The sequence below is a fragment of the Podarcis raffonei genome, chromosome 5 (genome assembly GCF_027172205.1).
Source record: "Podarcis raffonei isolate rPodRaf1 chromosome 5, rPodRaf1.pri, whole genome shotgun sequence".
NCBI lineage: Eukaryota > Metazoa > Chordata > Lepidosauria > Squamata > Lacertidae > Podarcis > Podarcis raffonei.
Window position 1 is genome coordinate 73,770,023 of NC_070606.1, and position 21,167 is coordinate 73,791,189.

The following is a 21,167-nucleotide window of genomic DNA, read 5'->3' on the forward strand; positions in this document are numbered from 1 at the left end:
GATGCTTTCCCACAGAATAATCACCGCTCTGTTTTTGAAGCAGAGTGGCTCTGCTCTGCTCTAGGTGGCTGCTCGGCTCAACTTCCCAAACATGGAAATGCAACAGCAGGATTAACATAAAGATTCTTGGTATTCATAGCGGAGTTAATAGCTTGGAAGCTGGGGCTACCTGGAGTTACCCAGTCCCACCGCTACTCTTTCTGTCTCATTCACACATCGCTAGCATAATTTAAAAGAGTAAAACAAAAAAATAGTTGGTCTCCATGGTAAAGGAAAAGAGTCATTTATGAAGATATTATGAAGAGCTTCTTCATATCTACAAGGATTCTAACCTAGTTAGATTCTAAACTAGTTCTCATGGCTGCCTCAAGCAGGAGAGAGGGAAGAGGGTGAAGGCAATGAAGGTGTCGGGATGGAACTTTGGGCTTTGGCAGGAAACCACAAAGTGTGTTTCTCCCTATTAGTCTCAACCCTGCCCTCTGCTGACTGGAGGCATGCAAAGTTGCTTAAACCCAACAGATTTCCCAACTCCTTTCCAGAGGGAGGCTCATGCATACTTTTTTGTGCCACACTTTCCAGGCACCGGTCGGCACTTTAAAGCTCCATGTCTTCATTGAATTTTACTGCCAAATCAGAGAAAATGGCTATCTGCAGACAACCCAATAGTTCTTGGCTCTGATTCAGAGGTATAACATGGATTTTCCCAGGGAAAACTCCAGGACAAAAATAATAAAATAATAAAAAAATGTTCAGACATGGAGCCTTAAAGAGCAGAGCTGTGCCTAGAAATATGGCACAAAAGGAAGTCTGGATGAGCCCCAAGTCTCTTGCACCAGGGAACAAGCCCAATGCTGCTTGTTTTTCCATATTAATTTCCTGTAAGATTTTTCACTTTAGGTGAAATATGGATTAGTTTTGTTTCAAAATCCTTCCTGAAAAGCAATGAACCTCCAGCCCCCTACAACTCCCATCATCCCTATCCATTGGCCATGCTAGCTGGGGCTGATGGGAGTTGGACTCCCATCACTATCCCTGGTGTACATAATGCACTGAACTGTGGGGATAGTATTTTTTAAGTGTCACATATAGCTAGGCCCTGGAAGACAGAGTCAATGACTAGGTGAAAGCCATCACACGAACTTGATTGCTGAACTCAGGTCCTCTTAATCCAACACTTTCACATTCTTTCAACCTCAGCAGACTGAAAGTGCACCGCAGAAAGTGCTGTTGTCTAGCATTCCCACGGTTCGCCCTGAGAAGGTTTCATCTAATCAAGTGGCCATTGTTGATGCCCCCATCTCAGATGCTTAATTTCCCCTTCAGAGAGCAGGAGAGTATGAATCTGAAGCAATAAAGGCAGCAGGAGGGTGGGAACAAGCCTTCAGCTACCTCCAAGGTCCTCCAGTCATGACAAACCTGAGCCCAACTACTTTTAATATATGAATACGGCGAATGGTACATATATTGGTGCCCTTACAAAAGACTATCCCCACAGTTCAGCGCATCATGTACAAGGAGGAAAGCTGGACACTATGGCAGAAAATGACAGTTGTCCATCTGTAATGAATGCCTTTGAGAAGATAGGATTTGTGTCATGTGGCTGCTGTCATACAATAAGCCACACCAACCGCATCAACACCATACAAAAGCGTTCTTAAGTGTCACATGTGAAAGCACTCCAAGGGTGTAAATAAAGCACTGCAGATTCTAGAAATGCCACAGCAGGTTTATATTATGGTCATGGCTCAGATTCAAGGGCACTCCTCAGAAAGTGGTTAAAAGAACTCCATCCTTTAACATCAGCTGAAGGCAAAACAAGATCAGCTGCCACCTTGAATTGATCACATTTATTCAATATTCTTCAAAATAAGCAAGAATTTTGTAGCACATCAGCAATCAAATAGAGCCACAAAAACACGCACACGTATAAATAAGATACACTATGTGAAATGCACAATATTGAAACAAAAATAATACTGTACAGTAACAACATTTGAGAGACAAACAGTTCAAATTAGGGTTTGCTTACTCGCACTATAAAAAACTTGACTTTTTAAAGAAAAATATAGATCCAATATAAAGGCCTGATCCTGAACACTGTGAAATCAATGGAAATTATATCAACTGCTCACTTCAAAGGCAGCAGGATCAATCCTTTGTTTGCCTTAATAGGCACTTCAATTGATCGTTTTTACAAAGCTTACCTTGAATACTATTACAAAAAATGACAAACATCAACTCAAGAGAATGTTTCAGCAAAAGTTTCAGGAACATAATGCAGAAATAGGTTAGTTATCCATGCACAAAACAGGGAGAAAGCTAATTCATTCAGTTTAAGAATAATATTTTTTACTAGATTCCTTTTCACAAACACAAACATTTTAGACTTCATTTTTTTCAGTAATGGATATATCAAGTTTTACATTTTTCCTAAGTCTACTGAGAATGCTGGCACTGTTATGTCATTGCTTAACATATTGCATTCTGTCTGTAATAACCACAGAGGTTCATCATCTGAGTTTGGTAAAAGCACACACTATTGTTAAGATTAGAGTTTTCTAAAGCTGAAAGTACATTAAAAGGAAAACCATGAACTTCACAAATTCAGTTTTAAAATATTTTTCCCCAACTAAAAGCTGCAGAAAACTTGTTCTTAAATAATCTACAGAAAATTCTGGAGCTGCTAAACATTTTAAATTTCTTACACTTTCTTTGTCTTAAAAATATTTGAATTAATTCGGTAGCCCATCCTTTTGAAAAATAATCCAAAAAAGAAGAAAAGACCTGAAGTAGATTACAAATCTTTTGTTTTAATCAGTGTGACCAAGGGTTTGTCGTCAGGACTGTAATCTTCATAAGCAATTGGAGTTGCATCATACATCGCAGGTCGAGATTTCTTTCCAAACCTAACTCCACCACAAAAAAAAGGAAAAGAAGGATTTAGTGGAATTGCAGATTGGTTGAACATTTACACTTGTAGCAGTAACCCACTGTCCCAAGAGAATATCAAAGAAACTTCAAGCTTCATTTGAAATATGTAGTCAAGTGCCAAGTATTCATGAAATAAGGACCTAAATCTAGTGAACTGGTAGAATGCAAACTTATGCAATCAGCAGAACCACCAGATGGTGACGTTTTTCCTAGATGGTAACACTTCTGCTCACAGGTAGGACTGGGAATTACTGAATGTCTTAATACCCTTCCTTTAGTCCCTATGCATACAAAAAAAAGTACATTAAAGATGAGGTTTCAGCTTCGCTGAAAATGGTAGGGCATTTTCCTATGGATAGGGGGGAAATCCTTCTTTGTGGGAGACCATTCTAATGCACAACTCTCCACCTGCAGTCTGATATGGTACAATCCAGGACAGGTTTTGCTACTAGGCTACTGTTGACTATATAAACTAAGGTCACCAGACGTCCCCGTTTATCAGGGACAGTCCCCGGATTTACAAATCAGTCCCCATACAAAATCCTTTGAAGTTGAAAAGTGTCCCTGGATTATTTGAAAAAAATCTGGTAACCTTCCTATAAACTGGCAACATACAGCTAAGCTCCTATCTTCCTACATTGCAGAAAGGAAGGAAGGAAGGAAGGAAGGAAGGAAGGAAGGAAGGAAGGAAGGAAGGAAACTGGCACAGCAGCAGCAGTGCTGCATGCAACAAACACAGGACAGATTGGAAATCAATGCCTTATTACAGGGGTCAGCAATTTTTTTCATCAGGGGGCCGGTCCATTGTCCCTCAGACCTTGTGGGGGGCCGGACTATATTTTGAAAAAAAAAAAATGAACAAATTCCTATGCCCCACAAATAACCCAGAGATGCATTTTAAATAAAAGAACACATTCTACTCATGTAAAAACACGCTGATTCCAGGACCATGCGTGGGCCATATTTAGAAGGTGATTGGGCCGGATCCAAGCCCCAGGCCTTAGTTTGCCTACCCATGCCTTATTACATCTCTAGGTTACAACCAGGCCTGTATTTCCCCCTTTACTCCAAACCAACCTGGCATGCCTGATGGAGGCAATAGCACTGCTGAATTCACTGTCAATGCTCCTGCAGTTGTAGAATTCCTCGTACGCTGGCCTGGATGAGCCTTGATATTCAATCCGACTGATGCGACAAATCCCCACAATTAGGATGATCAGCATCAGGACAAACGCAACGCATAGGGCTCCGATTATGATGTAGAGAGAGTGCCGTGGCATGTTTGTCAGGCTCTCTGCCATGTGCCCAGACTTCCACTGTAAATCTAAAAGCAAGAAATATAATGGACATTGTTGATGAATTGTACATGACACATTCACTCCCACCATATATATTTGTACTTTTAATGGAGTCGCATGAAGATTGAAGTTAGAAGGTGTGAAACTATTGCAAAACAGATCCTTTCTACCATTAACCCCACACTTGATTCCCATTCCCAATGGTTATTCCCGACAGAGCAGACACAGAAAGGTGCAGAGATACAGAAGCAAAGTGCCTGCCTCTTTTAACTTGCTGGTAGCAGAGGCAGAACTAGAAGCTGAAGGAAAGTTAGCTCCCCTTCCAGCCGGCCACAAAAGGTTTCATTTTCAAAAGTTCCTTCTGCCTCTGCCTCCAAGTGTTTCCTGTATTCTCTACTGATCAAGAAAGATGGCACTTTCTTCATTTTGCATTTCACATGCTCAAACGTTTGTATTTGCTGCCAATCCTGAGAGGTTTCTAGCTGATTTTCCTTCCACAGTTGGAAATTTCAGTCACCCCTCCGAGTTAAACCTTTTGTCTTCTATTCCAAAAGCTAATGAAGGTGTTTTGGGTGCTAAAACATGCTGACAACGATTCTAGGTTTCCAAACAGATGTTAATTATACAGCAATCACCCCCCCCCCATATAACTTTTTTCCTGACTCCCTTACGCATCCATTGAAAGTTAATATTCACCTTTACAATGCTCTTCCATTGGCCTGCTATAGCTTTGTTTTATATCAAACCATGCACTAAATTATTCCCAATGTTTCAATGTAACAATGTATATCTGGAATACCCAGGCCTCACCTGGGATACTCATGGATTCTTTCCTTGCCAAAGAAAAGTATCTATTTTCTTTCACAATTATGCCACCACCACTTTGGCACTAACAAATTCTGAAATACAAATAAAACCCTGAAGAGCATGTTAATTTTTATAATATTTATTCTCCCAAGCAGTGAACTGGAAGCACTCTCCCATCTCTTGATTTTGCATTTGTTTCTGTAAAGTAATATGATCAATCTTACACCAGTCTTGCAAGTCTGAACTATTTCTCAAACCCAAATGTTTAACACTAGAATGGCATCTTATATTATTAAACCAGTTCCCACCCTAAATTTTATCAACATTTGTTTAGTTTACGTGATTTGTTATTAGCTCATACTGTCCATTACATTAAGCTTACCAGATTTTTTTCAATGAATCCGGGGACACTTTTCAACTTCAATGGATTTTGTATGGGGACTGATTTGTAAATCCGGGGACTGTCCCGGGAAACGGGGACGTCTGGTAACCTTACATTACATTAATCCATAAAGAGGTTCCATGCTATCCTTTGGTACCAGTCAATGGTTTCCTCTGTTTTTGGGTCCCTCAGGATGGTGAATACATTTCCTTTATGCAGGGATGAGGAACCTGTGGCACTCTAGATGTTGCTAGACTACAACTCCCAACATCTCTGGCTGGGGCTGATGGAAGCTGGAGTTCACCAACATCTGGAGGGCCACAAGTTCCCCGTCCCTGTCACAGATGTGGGCTTCTTCAAACAAGCATAAACTGAAATATATTTTGCTCAAATTTCACTTGTTCTTTTTGTGTGTCAGAACTAAGGTGACAGCTTGGTGCTAGGAGTGCTATATTCCACCATTGTTTATAACATGCAAATGCAGCCAAGCTCCTTTACAATTCTGGAATCAAACAATCATTCTGAGATATTTGTTATCATACCACATAATCGACAGCAAGTAATAAAAGCATATGGTTCCAACAATCTAGGCTTTTCATAGAAAGCCATTAAATTACATATTATTATAATATGTAGGCACTGCATGGAATGCATTTCTAAAGGATTACTGCATGTCTCAGGATATTAAATCCATCTGCCAGACAGCCTATTGTCTACCACCTAAAGAGGCTGTCACTCACACATGGATTGTTCCCTCAATTAAGTATGCATGCCTATTTTAGTCATTACTATTTTCTCCTTTCAGCAGACCTTATGCCTTTATTTTATTTAGATATTTAGCATCCTGTTTTTCAACTAAAAAAAATAAATATCCTCTTGATTATTTCCAGTACATTTTAAAATAATGGCTTGTATTCTAAGATAGTTAAGGCTGTAATCCTATATGCTCTTACGTGGGAGTAAATCCCACTGAATTTAATAGGACCCACTTTGAACAGACATGCACAGGATTATGATGTTGAGGAAATGGATAGAATGAAAGTTTCCCATTCCTTCGTCCTTCTTTCAGTCACCTGTGAGCCCTGAAGAGATTCTGGAGGGTTATAGGGCTTTCCAGAGTAATGCGGGATAGGTGTACGGGCTGCTTCAGGGAGGAGCAGGTGGGGATAATACTTTTGTTCTGTTAACTGCTTTAACTTACCTTAGGACCCAAGCCAATATAATTCAAAAATTGCAAAAACTTTCAAAGGCAATTTGACCAGAGACTATAATAATTAACATGTCCTGTGGTAAACAATGACCATTTTAGACTTGGTTAATTAAGAAAACCAAATGGTAATAAATACTTACGTATTTCGCAATTTGCCCCAACCCATCCACGTGGACAATGGCAAGTATACCCATTGGGTTGGTCTATGCACATTCCTCCATGATGACAGGGGTTACTCTCACAGTCATTTATATTAATGTCACACTCTTCACCTTAAAACAAGGAAGGAAATATAGTTATGTGTTGCAGATATGAAAGCAAAATGGAACGCCTTCATCCCTTTCGACTGCAGACACTCAATAATCAACATGTTAGTGTAACTTACTCTCAAAAGATTAATTTAAGCAGTCATTTTATCTATGATACAACAGATAATGGGCTCTTTGTAAGGAGAAAATTACATTTTTCTGCAAGGAGTTCTTAACTGCAACCACACTCACTGCATGCTACTTATTATTAAAACAATGGAATGAGGTCTCTTCAGGGTTGCACAGGAATGAACAGTATTTAAAAAGCAATCAGAACACAGACTGATGCAGGGCAGCAATCAAACTTCAGCAAGAAGTGGCTGGAATATACAATGGAATTAGATCATTGCAACCACATGAATCAAAGAAATCTCTTGCTACTGGAACTCTGAACATGGAGTTGAAGATGCTCGTGTTTTCTTAAGATTAGAAACACCTGGGACTTCAAAAATGCTCTTACACGTCTATAGAATAAAATCCTAGAGAAATAATATCTAACAAGTAGGGCCACTTTAAAGCTGGTGATCCCTGGGTGAAGTATGAACTAGTAGTGGGTAAACCCTTTGTTTACTCTTGCTTTTATGAAAACACAATTTGATACTATAGACTTCTTAGTGATAAAAAACAGGGCTGTTAAGAAAGGAAAGTATCAGACTCATGGGGTGACTTAGGGAGAAGGGGTGAAGTGTGGGGCTTCTATCTGCAGAAACAATTTAAGCACCGAAGGGCTGGACTAATTGGGAACTCATGATGGGACATGGGATATTTGACCTTTAAAGAATGCCCTGTTTGTCACTTGTAAGGAAAAGAAAAGGTTTTGCAAAAAGCAATGCAGAAGAGAGGTATTCCACACTTCTCTTTGGGTTTTGCATGTAATAAACATTCATTTTTCGGTTTTGAATGTAATGCCCCAGCTGTCCTTGACAGCCTATCTTTATATACCACTCTTTGTGCAGCAGAATACATTTCTGGCCCCCAAACCACTTCTGGAGAATAAATTGGCTTGCAAGAATCCCAAAGCTGGCTATCCCTTCAAGGCATTCATACAACTATCAGAAAAAGCAAGGAGAGTGAAATGTCTTCACTTTACTGGTATAATAATAATAATAATTTATTATTTATACCCCGCCCATCTGGCTGAGTTTCCCCAGCCACTCTGGGCGGCTCCCAATCAAGTATTAAAAACAATACAGTGTTGAATATTAAAAACTTCCCTGAACAGGGCTGCCTTCAGGTGTCTTTTAAAGATAGGATAGCTACTTATTTCCTTCGCATCTGAAGGGAGGGTATTCCACAGGGTGGGTGCCACTACCAAGAAGGCCCTCTGTCTGGTTCCCTGTAACCTTACTTCTCGCAATGAGGGAAACCGGTACAGATTACATGACGCTAACCTGGTTTACTTAGCACCATTCAATTAGCATGTTGCCTTTTCAAATATTGTTTTCAAATAGCATATTGTTTCAGAAAGATATTAAGTAATGGTTTAGCAGCTGTTTACCTTGCCAAGTTCTAATTAGCTACACATTTTACTTCTGAAAGTCATAATATCAAATCACTGCTAACCAATATTAACAGCTCTTCTGTCAAAGCTAAATTCAACAGCACCCAAATTAATTGGGGCATACTCTCTTGCTATACATTCGTGCTCACAAGATGATCCTAAACTGCTTGCCTACTAAATGGACCATTGTCAAAGTTCTCCTTTAACTCATGTTCACCTTCTCATTCCCACTTGGATGAGTCTATCCCAAGTCTCTTTCAGCAAATTCTCCCCCACTAATGGCAGGAATGCCGTCCTGTAAAAGCAACAGAGGGATTCTGAGAAACCTGTTTCTCTTGCTTTGTTACTGAGATTGTGAAAAACACGCAAGGCCATTAATCTAATGTAAAATTTATGGATTAAGACAGGATTGCAAGAATAAATGGCTAAAAAGAGCTGTTCCGCTGTGGAAAATATTCTATTTTATCATGCTTTAGATACTTAGATGGTGTGAACAAATGAGAACATTTGCAGTATACATTAAGACTCCCTATTCTGTACTAAGAGATCATGGAATGTGTTTTCTAGACATAGAGCACTTCTAATTCATTGTAGTGATAACAGAATCACAGTATGGCATTTATTCCAGATTGCAGTAGTGTTATACATTTTTCACCTTGAATGAAGGGGATACAGCCTGCAAGGGAGATATAATATATGAGAAACAAACTGTATTAAGTGGTGCATTATATATGCGGTCTTAAAATTAGAATGAATACATGGCAATATCTTCCCCCATCCTCTTCCATATGATTCCTGTATCTGTTTTAAATCCTGCAGGTCTTGTTCTCAGCTTGCTACAGTGTAGAGCTGAAACTTACTATCTTATCATACATTGGTCCTTATCTTTGTGTTTTTAAAGAGAGTGCTTATTAAATGGAAGCCTGAAGGAGAGAAAAAACAACAGCAACCTGTAAATTGTTTGAAATATGTAGTCTCTGTTAGGTTGTCATCGATGAGCATATACATTTCAGCAGTGGGTTTTCAGACACTACTTTCTGGGCTTGAGCTGAGGAAATAGTACAGCAGCTCTGTGAACTCAGGTCACGCTTTAGGGCACCTGATCTTAATATGTCTTTCTAGCTGGAAAGAGATTCACACACTGTGGAACAGCAATAGCCAGCGCCTCAAGCTTCACAGGCTCCTCGTGATCAAGCTGTTGAGAGTCTGAAGAAGCATCTCTTCTAACCAACATGGCCAGGGAGATATAAGAAACCCTCTCCTCCTGTCCAAGTTTCAAGATGTGGATTGTCATTTCTGCCACCATGAAATGATTACTGGTCCCAGCAGCTTCCAGGGCAGGGCTTTTCCCCCAGATGGAACTCAGTTACAGCACCTTTCAGGTGGGTGGGCGCCATTGCCATTATAAGAGAACGAGGGAGGTTTTCACGGTGAGTTCTGGCACCTCTTTTTCTAGAAAAACAGCACTGCTCCAGAGTATATTTCCATTACCTAAAGCACAGGTGAGCAACCAGCAGCCATGACAATCACCTCCTGAAGCTGCCACATTCTTCCATACCACCCAGACATCCTCCCTTCCTTCTTCATTTCCTCCATCCCCACCCCCAGTTTTTAAATGTATTTTGTGGTTTTATATTCTGGTTTTACTCTGTGAACTGCCCTGAGACCTGCGGGTACATAAATTCAATAAATAAAAATAACCATTCTACTCCCTTTCCCCATTCTATGTAATTTCAGAACAAACTGGAAGGGCAACTGTTTTATTTGCGAAAAATAAATTTATGCTTTCATTCTGGGTTAGTTTATTTCGATTTGTCTTTATTCAGGAGTTGTTAGTCCAGAACATTTGTCTTTGGCTCCACCAAACATTGGTTCTGGCTCTGCCTGCCACCAGAACGGAGCTCCTGACAGCTCATCCCTAAAGAATGCAGCCCTCAATGGGGGAAAAGGGGACAGGCACTTAAGCCTGCAAGCCTAGGAAGAAAGACATGTATAAAGAGAGCCAGGTTCATTTTTATACAATACCTTCTCTGCTTCTCCTGCTTTGTCAGAAAGGCAATGAATATCATTAGTGATAATTTTTTTTTTTAAAAAAAAAGCAGAGTAAAATATCTGGTATCTAAACTGGGCATCAGCAAAGTAAGATGAAAAGCAGGTGCAAATGCATTCAGTTGACATTTGTCTTCTTCTGTATAGTCTGATTAATAATTATGCATATTATGTAATTTCAAAGTAACTTGCCTGTAAATCCAGGTGCACAGATACATGTAGCATTTAGCCCTTCACTGTCACAAGTACCACCATTCTGGCAGCTGATGTTAACACAAGGATCTTTGTATAATTCACAGTGTCTTCCTGGGAATATTAAGTGATAATAGATGATGTTAGAATCGTACATTGTTTAAGGGCTGGAGCAGGTGGAAGCAGAATATAAAGAGTACTAGCAGCCTGATACTCAGCGTTGCTTGGGAATTCTATGGAAACAAAATGATCAGTGGCAGCCAACTCCTATAATTTTAACCTGATTATTAGAAGATGGGATATACAAAAAAAAAAAAAAAGGAAATTTCATTGGCTCCAAGTAATTAATGTGTATCCTGAATCACCACCCTGGGATCTTTGGTTAAAGGCTGGCATCAAAATTGAATAAATAATAATAATCACCCATCCCCTACTGACAATTTTGAGCCATTTTGAAGGTGTGGTGATTAGCATTGGCATTAGCTTTGTTTAACTTGAATTATCCATGAACTAAATCTGGATGGGACCACTGAACCTTTTTGTACCACCAAGGCCTGTTCACAGCCAGGTAGACCCTTCTCAGAGCTTAATAAAGGGTTAGCTAAAAGACAAGACAAGTGGAGGTAGTCTGTACAGATACCTTGATCTAGCTAAAGCACTCAGCACCTAAACCTTGTGTTATAGGATACATGAACCTGGTACTGGCAGCCCACAGCAGAATGATATTTACTTTCATATCCCCATGAGCACAACCAATGGTTCTTTAATAAATACATGTACAAGTACTGCAGGCCTCTATTGGATACTCACTGTGACTTCATGGATAACACACCCTCCCTCCTTAAGGCTGTTGTTCTTTTTTCATGGGTAAAAGATATGTGCATACATATGTATACCCTCTTTTTATCATGCTGCCCCTGAAAACAATGATAACCACTCCAACCATTTCTTTTTTTAATATATATTTTAATAGCATGCCCTGCTTCTTCTGCACCTTCGCATAACCAATTAACTCTTTCCATTTGGAGTAAAATTCTCTAGCTCTGACAATAATTTTTGTCAGATATCACGACTTCACTGACTTTTATTAAATGAGGTTGGGTGGCTATAATTGGGAGAAAAAGCTTTTTTTCCCCTGAAGCAAGATAGTTCTCTGTGTCCTACTGCCATGGTAGTGCAAGGGGGAAAACTGTAAATCCAAAGTAAGATTCAGCTGCACCTTTTAGAGATGTCAGAAAAGTAGCACGTCATACTACAGATAAGCTTCACAATGTTGGTTCCAAAAGGCTTGCCTCAAAGACAATGAAACTTAAATGATGCAGATCACGTTTATTAGGCAGATTTACAGTAACCCCACCTATGTTAAAGCAAAGCATCTGCTACCTTCATATTCTTTTGGGTTGGGTGGTGGTTAGGCATTGGAATATGTTTGTGTATTGGAGGGCAGGGTGTGGCCATTGCCTACCCCTCCACTTTATGGGTATTCCTGTAAAGGAATCCGGCGGTCGTGGATCCTGTCCGACGCCCTTGCTGGTGGCTAGGGCCATGGCACGACCCCCGGTGACATCAGGGGGAGCTTTCAGTTGTAGTTGCATCAATAGGCTCCTCCCACTGGTGGTTAACCCTTGGTAGACTCACCCCTCCCTGAGGGGGTGGAGTCACACTCTGTTGTTTTATCCAGTGCCTAAGCCAATACCTCTCACATGCTGTAATCAATAAAGTTGTGGTCTTTTTTAGCCCATTAATCTAATATACTGTGTCCATGTGTCTTTTTTATCCCCAAGCGGGTGGCGGGTCCTTGAATCACAACCCCACCTATGTTAAAGCAAAGCATCTCTTACCTTCATATTCAGCAAGACACACACAGTCGTAGCTATTGACAAGGTCTCTGCAGGTAGCTCCATTCTGGCAAGGGGCTGAAAGGCACTCATTATATTCCTCCTCACAATAGAGTCCGTGGTAACCTGAAAACATGTAACAAAGAAAACACAACATACCCTGAAAATGTGTCTCAGCATATGGCAAAAGCTTCACAATCGTGGATGGGACAGAGATGACTAGTAGCTGAAAATAACAATGTGAGGATGCACCTTTAAAGCTATTTTGTCACGTAATGTACATGAAAGGATTTGGAGCTCAGTTTATGCTGGAATCAAGACCTCCTTATACATTTCATACGTTGAACAATCAGAAACACTTTTGCCTGCTAAGAAGGCAGCCAAATGACCTCATTAGAAATCTAAGCAAGCCAGGAGCACGATAGAAGTACTGAAGCGAATGGACTGTATTTTCAGAATTCATTTTTTGCACGGCTGTAGATCACATTTATTAGGTGGGTTTACTGGGCTAAAACAAGCAGAAATCTTAGTGATGTATAGTGCCACTTTATATAACGAAACTAGATCTCGCTCCAGCACAACTCTGAAGTGTAACTCAAATAGCAAACTGCAGGATGTAGAGTAGCTGTCACTTGTCTGAAGTGGGTAAAGATAGGGCAGTCTGAAGACAGAGAAGCATACTTGGTTGATTCAAGCTGGTAAAACAGGGACGGAACACCATTTCACATGTAAACGAACAGTAAGTGCTACCAATCTGCTCAGCAAAATTTTGGCACAGCTTACATTGTGCCCTTTTATTATTACACAAAGCAACAGTTTCATAGAATACAGCATGGATTAAGCATTATCAGTTATTCTACTGTGTTCTACAGAGCTGCAGTTCGATGCATATGTAAATAAATGAGGAATTATGTATTCTTTACTTCTACTGCTATGCTTCTAGCAAACTTTTATTATACATGGAAGCCACTGAGTAATCACTGCAGCTGCCCCACCTTCATTTAACTGCATCAGATTGGCATACAGTATCCTTTTAAGCCTTATTCGTTCAAATCAGAAGGTGCAGCAACTATGACTGGTGAATTGTAGCCATTATTTTCCTTATTAGAACACTAGGCATCCACTACTACTCTTGTTAAACCAGGGAGACCTTTCACCTTCCATATATTTGCATCATCCAAAAACATCCTAAGCTTGTCCATCAGGTTCTAATTCACTAATTCAGGCAAACAGAAATCTTGGCTTGGATTCAAAGGTTGCAAATTTTGGTGTGGACTTTTTGATAACAGGGAGGCCAAAATATAAAATAACCAGCAGCAAATATATATATGCTATTATTGTTTTTATTATTCTTCAGTAAGAGTGGCTTGGACCCAAAGGTCCCTTTGTGCAAGAATTGCTACATGCGCACAGCAAGGCTCACTGATTACACACACACACATACACACACAAACGAGTTTCTTGTGTCCATGAAGATCAGGGGACCCTCTAGAGCAGCTTTTGGGGAAAATCAGGGGGGTGGGGACTTCCCCATGTGCAGAAGTGTCTCCCACTTACACAGCAACATCCTTGGGTCCAAGCTGCTGTTAGTCACTAACCGTTAATTTATCTATTATAACCATCATTATGTATTTGCTTTATTTGTTGTTGTCTTTGCCTGCCAGTTGAGAGTTCAGACTAAAACCTATTTCCTTTCAATTTGTTAGCTTGAAGTTGGAAGTGATACTATTGAAAGAGCAGAACAGGCTTTTCTAGAAATTGTTTTCATTTTAATCTTATTTTTTACTACCTTGGTCTCGTTTCCTCTGAGGAAAATATAAATGGGGCGGCCCATTTATTTAATTAAAAAAATTAAACAGCAGCACAGGCTTTTTCACTGCATGAAAGATCAAGTAAAATTTTGAATGGCAAACATGCTCTGTGAACACTGTATATATTACTCAAGAGAAATCCAAATGAGTTTTTTAAGGGATCTGGTCAAATAATAAGCAAGACTTAGTCATACTCAAGAGCAAACCTATTGAAATTGGTTATTAATCATGACTAATTGACTCCCAGTGGGTTTACTCCAAGTATGACTGAGGCTGGATCCAGCCCTTTGTGCCATAGAAACAAAAGGCTTACTCATTATTTCACTAGAGTCCTGAAATCAATTGGATTTCACATGATTTCATGTCCTCTTAAGGGATAAACTGCCATTACTTTGTGGCCATTCTTTAATGGAGCAGGCACTAGAAAACTGCCATATGCAGGCTTAACTTGAATTCTTATATATAAAATAAAACAACACCAAGAAAATGCTCTTGTAAATAAATTCATGTAACTCTCAATATATGCATACCTCTGAATTATATCTGACTGAAAAAGTCCCCCCCCCCTTTCCCCCAAACAGCCTTGGCTGTGAGGAAACACTCTGATTTACATGTTAAATTAATGACTTGTTTTACAAATGAGTATCAACCTGTTCTATAGGTCAACCAGTTGAAGGCTGCAAGTCTGTGCTGAAAATACCATTTGTCTCCACTAGAGGGTGGCTTCCACCTACCACACTTCTTAAATTTCAAGAAGGGAGGACACCGCATTTTCATTCAGCTAGTTAGAAAAATGTCAATTCCACCTCTCCTGATGTCAGCCGAAAAAATTGCTATTTATAAGAATAAGATGAAGCTCTATAAAGGCAAAGGAGAGTCTTCTCCCATGTGCAAGTCACCTCTAAATTAACAAACAAAAAGTTTTTATATTCTGTAACTTTCTTTTTTAAATGCAAGTTCGGAATAGGTTTTTAACACACAAATGAAACGATTAGTTCCCTTCCCTGCATAGCAGCCGCCAGGAAAACCAGTTATGCTATGAGCAAGGGTACGAGAGTAACTAACCCATTAACCAGAGGCTTGGAAAAAGTGAGAAAGTGATACAACCTCAAGTTATGGACATGATACTAGGAGAGGTGACTTATATACAGGGGTTGATGATTCTCACGTGATATGTCAGATTAATAAATAACCGGGTATAAAATGCACTTCTGGGTATAAAATGCAACTGTATTTGGGGGAAGGGGTTGCTAGTACAGAAACATTTGCAAGCAGGAAAGGATGGATCCAAAGAGCACTGTTTTTACTTTTGATCCCGTGTTAAGAAAGGGAACAAAAGTGCACCCACTGGCTGGGTCTTCACAGTGGAATATGTGAAATGGGTCCTGTGTGCAGTTGTATATAGTGTAACAGCCTGATCACAGAGGGGATTCTCACCACATGGAAGGACTTATGCACAAACAGCTGTGTATGCGTACAGAGAAGCTTTTACACTGAATGAATGAGCTGAGCCAGTGAACCCATTTCCCATTTCATTTGGTTCAACGAACACACACACACAACTGGAAATGAAAACAGGGTTAATGTCTCCTAATATGGATCCCCTTCACCTTCATCTCGTTCATCTCACTTCCTTTCTGTGAATTATCGCAGTTTAGTGCTTTCAGGCAACACATTAATTCAGAAGCATGAGTGACCTGATCACTATTCGGAACGACCGACATTCTGCCTCCAACCAATGTTGAGCTAACCACCTGTAAAAATTCACACATCAGCTTTTTTTCCTGCATCTCATCTTACGATCCCTGAAAGCCCTGCCAAAATATGAATCCCATTTTCAGACTTGCAAAATGTATTTCATTTGTGGAAAGTGCTACATAGCTAAATATTACCAATTCCACCCCGTAATGAATCCATAATAATTAGGTAAATATGCAGAAGTCAGCATAGCCCGCAAACCTTGCAAGTTTGCCTGCTTATTTGGTACCGTAGGTGTGGTGGCTTGAGGCACATCTCTCCATGTGAATAATTCCACAAGGCCATCTGCAAAATGCCGTGAGCATTTAACTATTTATGTAGAAGAGCTGCAGCTCAGTGGTACAGCATCTGCTTTTCATGTAAAATGGTCCCAAAAACCCTGTTCCATGTTCAGGAACAAGAGGCTGGAGTCCTTTGTCTTTGCCACAAAAGGGTGACATCAAGCAGCGGAAACCATGTCACATGTTTTACGTTCAAAACCAGACTTTGGTTTAAAATTAATGACTGTCCGGGGGTATAGCCTGCTGAACCAGGATTTTAGCTGCAATACGGAGTCCCTGATTGCCAGCTCTCAAACACTGATGTCATCACTGGCAGAACAGAATCACATGTAAGACATGTTTCGGAAAGACTGCGTCTCATTGCCCCTGCCAACCTCTGAACATAATTTCAATAGAGCTTGAAAGGACTGTAGACATCTTTGCAAATCGAGCATTTTTGCAAATTGAGCACGTGCTAAGTGTTTCTTAGCAAGTGGTTATCTGAGTATTTGAATATGCATAAGAGGGAAGGCTACAAGGGGGGAGGGGAACAATGCACAGGCCTCTTTGACAGTGGCATCTTTGCAGTAAAAAAGAGGAAATGACCTCATGAATTTGCTTTTCTGCTTTTTCTCCTCTATCTCCAAACAATGGAGCTTTTTGATGCTCAACACATCTCCCTCTTAAATCCTCTGCATATGTAACTCAGAGCCCTGTATACTATTTCATATTATCAGTAGCTCCAAGGTACCTTTAGAGCACATGTACCTTTTTCCTTTATGCATGAAGAACTGCTTATAGATCAGAGATTATCCCAAAGCACGCACAAAAAAACTCCGAAACCACAGTTGCATCAGGAAGCTCAGAAGCTGCTCTCTTGGCAGCCTTGACGCTGTGTGTTGCACACTAAAAGAAACAAAAGCCATGCTGCCACCTTTCTTTCCCATTGCTTGCTGCCTAGAAAATACCAGTCTGACTGCTAGCCAGCAGGCAACTGAACACTATTTCCATCATGCTAAAATACCTTGCTGTAGATTTGCAGGAGGGATGGAGGGTTCTTTGATTACCAGAACTAAACAGAATTTATAGGTTTCTTTCTTCCCTGATTCATCCATGATAAACGGCACAGGCAATACATCTTAGCCAGCTGTCCCATGAAAAGCCTTTTCAAAGACACTATTTGGGAACACCATTAGCAAATAATTATTTTCTGTTATGGGGTGTGGAAGATTGGTAGAGCATCTGCTTTGCATGCAGGAGGTCCCAGCATCAGTTCTCAGCATCTCCAGGTAGGACTGGGAGAGGCACACCTGGAACCCAAGAGAGCTGCTGGCAGGCAGAGTAGAAAATACTGAACAGGATGGACTAATGGTCTGACGCAATATGAGGCAGGTTCCTATGTGGGAGCCTTTTTCAGCCTGAGGGCTGTATTTCCCCCATGGCCAAGTTTCTGAGAGCCACATGCAGGTGGTGATCAGGGCCACTCCAGCGTGGCCTGAATTTCTGAGAGAACGGGTGAGGCTTGTGTGAAACCACTGCTTTCCGGGGGCACCTGCAGCCACTTAGCCTGACACTCTTTATTCCATCCATCAAATATTCTCTTAATGAAAGTTACAGAAGGGCAAAACTGTGAAAAATATGTTGAGAGTGTGGAAGGGGAGAGAACAATTAAGAGTCACACTGAAAGACCTACACTGGCTCCCAGTACGTTTCCGAGCACAATTCAAAGTGTTGGTGCTGACCTTTAAAGCCCTAAATGGCCTTGGTCCAGTATACCTGAAGGTATACTCCACCCCCATCGTTCTGCCTGGACACTGAGGTCGAGTGCCGAGGGCCTTCTGGTGGTTCCCTCGCTGCGAAAGCCAAATTACAGGGAACCAGGCAAAGGGCCTTCTTGGTAGTGGCACTGGACCTCCCACCAGATGTCAAAGAGAAAAACAACTACCAGACTTTTAGAAGACATCTGAAGGCAGCCCTGTTTAGGGTAGTTTTTAATGTTTAATAGGTTATTGTATTTTATGGTGGGTGGGGTATAAATAAGTTGTTGTTGTTGTTGTTATACCATTCTGAGCACCATTCCTGCTCAGAAAGCTCTCCCCCCACCCCAATAATTATCACTGGACCTATTTTATGGGGAAGGGACACTTAGCATGGGCATAAGAAGCAAAGTGACTAGAAACACGCAAAAGGAGCACAAATATAAACTCAGAAATATTCCGCAGCTAGGAGGAAATATATATGTTGCAAGAGATATTATTCAAATTGCTACTATGCATGCCCCTGGAAAACCCATACACCAACGCGCATTTCAAATAAATTAAAGGCGCAATTTGATAACTGGCTGCCCTTTTAAGCTGAAACTCTACACTCTTGACTTGATACTGAGTTTAAAAGTCACACCGAATTTGGTCAGTTCCAACTCTCTTCCTTAAGTCTGCACTATGATCAGCATCGACACAAATGCACTCATCATTTGTTCTGCTTTTCATCACTTTACTCCAACGGTCCTCAGTGACCCGGGAGCAAGAGCACCACAGATCCTAAAAGGCGAAAGAGAGCAAGGGAAGCATTTGATCGGCAGCAGTACCACAAAGATCACAGAATCAAGTTCTTCCATCCCTGCTAAAGCCTGAAAGGGAAAAGTAGGATGCTGGTTTAGAAAATAGCCCTTTACACTATGTAGAACTGCTGTGAGAGCTCCAACCTTTACTATTTTGTCACTGTGGCTTTTTTTAGCTGAATACAGAACAGAAAAAGCCATATATAGTATATAGACAATGAATCAGCATGTTTCCACCACCTTTACCCTATATTGTTGTGAGTGCGGGAAGTTAGTCTGCATTGATGCATGAATTTCTTCTAATTCCTGGGGTCCTGGATCTAGCAAGGGCTAAAATCTAATGAAGGGAACCGTTGTTGCACTAGTCAGGCAAGTTTCTTTGGGAGTTAAGGGTCCTAAGGACCATCTAAAAAAAGAATATAGTATGGGTAGAGACTATTTTACGTGCGTCAGATATGTGCGTGACTACACATTGCACCAAACCCAGAAGTGACCTGAAAATGACAAATAAGGGGGGGGGGGGAGGCAGTGGCAGAATGGGTTTTTGCAGGCGTTTTCAATTGTGTTTCAAATGCACACAATTTCACTTAAATGCATGGTGCCTTGGAGCATAACCATCGCATAAACAGGGAGTTGCCTGTATAACAAAAGAGGCTGCTCTTTGTCCTCCGAGCAAACGGATGGGCCTTTTCCCCTCCTCACCTGGCTGATACTTGGGAGGACAATAGCCAAGATGGTGGTGTGTAAGCAGGGCTAAAAGTAGGCAGCAGCCAGAGAGACAGAACTATGCTTGATTTCTGCTATACAGTGGTACCTCGGGTTAAGTATTTAATTCATTCCAGAGGTCCATTCCTAACCTGAAACTGTTCTTAACCTGAAGCACCACTTTAGCTAATGGGGCCTCCTGCTGCCACTGCGCCACCAGAGCACAATTTCTGTTCTCATCCTGAAGCAAAGTTCTTAACCTGAAGCACTATTTCTGGGTTAGCGGAGTCTGTAACCTGAAGCATATGTAACCTGAGGTACCACTGTATTCCAAGGCTGTGACTATGACAAAAGCAAGACCTTTGGGCGGGGGGGTTGTTAATGCTGTGAGACCATCCATATTAGGCTCAGACTGTAAATATGTGTAAATAAACCACATATCATAAAGGCATCACCATCTCTGCTGTCTCACATTCCAAGGAAACCAAAACCTGGCTAAGTGTCTGGAATCTCGCACTGCACAGAGATTGGGATGGTGTGCAACAATATGTTCTTTACAATGCATGGCCTCTCATGTCAAAATGGTTGTAAAACCTGCTATTTCATGGGTACTGTGCAAAATAGTCATATTATAAAGCGTGTTTTTTTCAATTTTCTGCAAATACAAATAACATACAGCTGTAATCACCTCATCCAGCTATTTTTCCTCCTGTGATGAGTAAAACCTATATCTGTAAAAGTAAGATGTTTTGGTGTGGGTTTTCAAATCATATTGCTACTTAATTTAGTGTTATCACTTTAAAATTGGTATCCTGGAACAGTATTGTTAAAATGTCAGATCAGATACCAGACAAGCTATACAGAAAACAATTTGCATGTTCATTCTGTGTGGGGTTTTTTAAATTCAATATAGAATGCATCAATACCTATCATTATAGCACACTGAAACTAATGTATTGCCGGCATGCATATACTAAAGAGGAAAAAGGAAGCAATTTCCACCTACATGTTTCTCGATGCCAAGAGCATCTGACGGAATGCAGGAGGGCCATACAAACCTGGGATACAAAGACATTTGTAACTTGTTCCGACACTGCGGCAGATGCCATGGGCACAAGGATTCAGAGCGCAGAAGTCGATCAGCTGGGCACAGGTAGGTCCTGTAAATCCTGGGCTGCAACTGCAAGAATAGGAAAGCCGGTCTGTGTAACAGGTCCCATTGTTCTTGCAAGGAAATGAAGCACAGGCGTCTACTTTTTCCTCACAAGATGTTCCCAGGTACCCTAAAACAAAACAAGTGGAACTTATTTGCATGCACGCATTTCATTTACCAAACCTTTGTCAAAGCATGGAGCCTTGACACCATTTAAAAACAGATTATTATTTTTTTGCTAGAGTTATCCTAACACATGCTTAGATACAGATACAAGGACTGCCTCTCCCCATATAAACAGACTTGGACCCTGAAATCATCATCTGAGGTTCTTCTTCATGTGCCTCCTCCACAAGAGGTCCAGAGAGGAGCAACATGAGAACGGGCCTTTTGTGTGGTGGCTC

General features: G+C 40.7%; 1 protein-coding gene across 1 annotated transcript in view; it reads right to left on the bottom strand.

Moving 5' to 3' along the window:
* Positions 1–1,832: 1,832 nt before the first annotated feature.
* The window catches only part of DNER (delta/notch like EGF repeat containing), a 109,744-nt gene continuing 90,409 nt past the window's right edge, over positions 1,833–21,167 (bottom strand). The window contains exons 8-13 of the mRNA XM_053390130.1: positions 20,669–20,893; positions 12,520–12,642; positions 10,679–10,792; positions 6,769–6,900; positions 4,009–4,255; positions 1,833–2,906 (exon numbers count right to left, since the gene is read on the bottom strand). Coding sequence (XP_053246105.1) covers positions 2,795–2,906; positions 4,009–4,255; positions 6,769–6,900; positions 10,679–10,792; positions 12,520–12,642; positions 20,669–20,893 — 953 coding nt within the window. The 3' untranslated portion in view covers positions 1,833–2,794. The remainder of the gene's footprint in view (positions 2,907–4,008; positions 4,256–6,768; positions 6,901–10,678; positions 10,793–12,519; positions 12,643–20,668; positions 20,894–21,167) is intronic.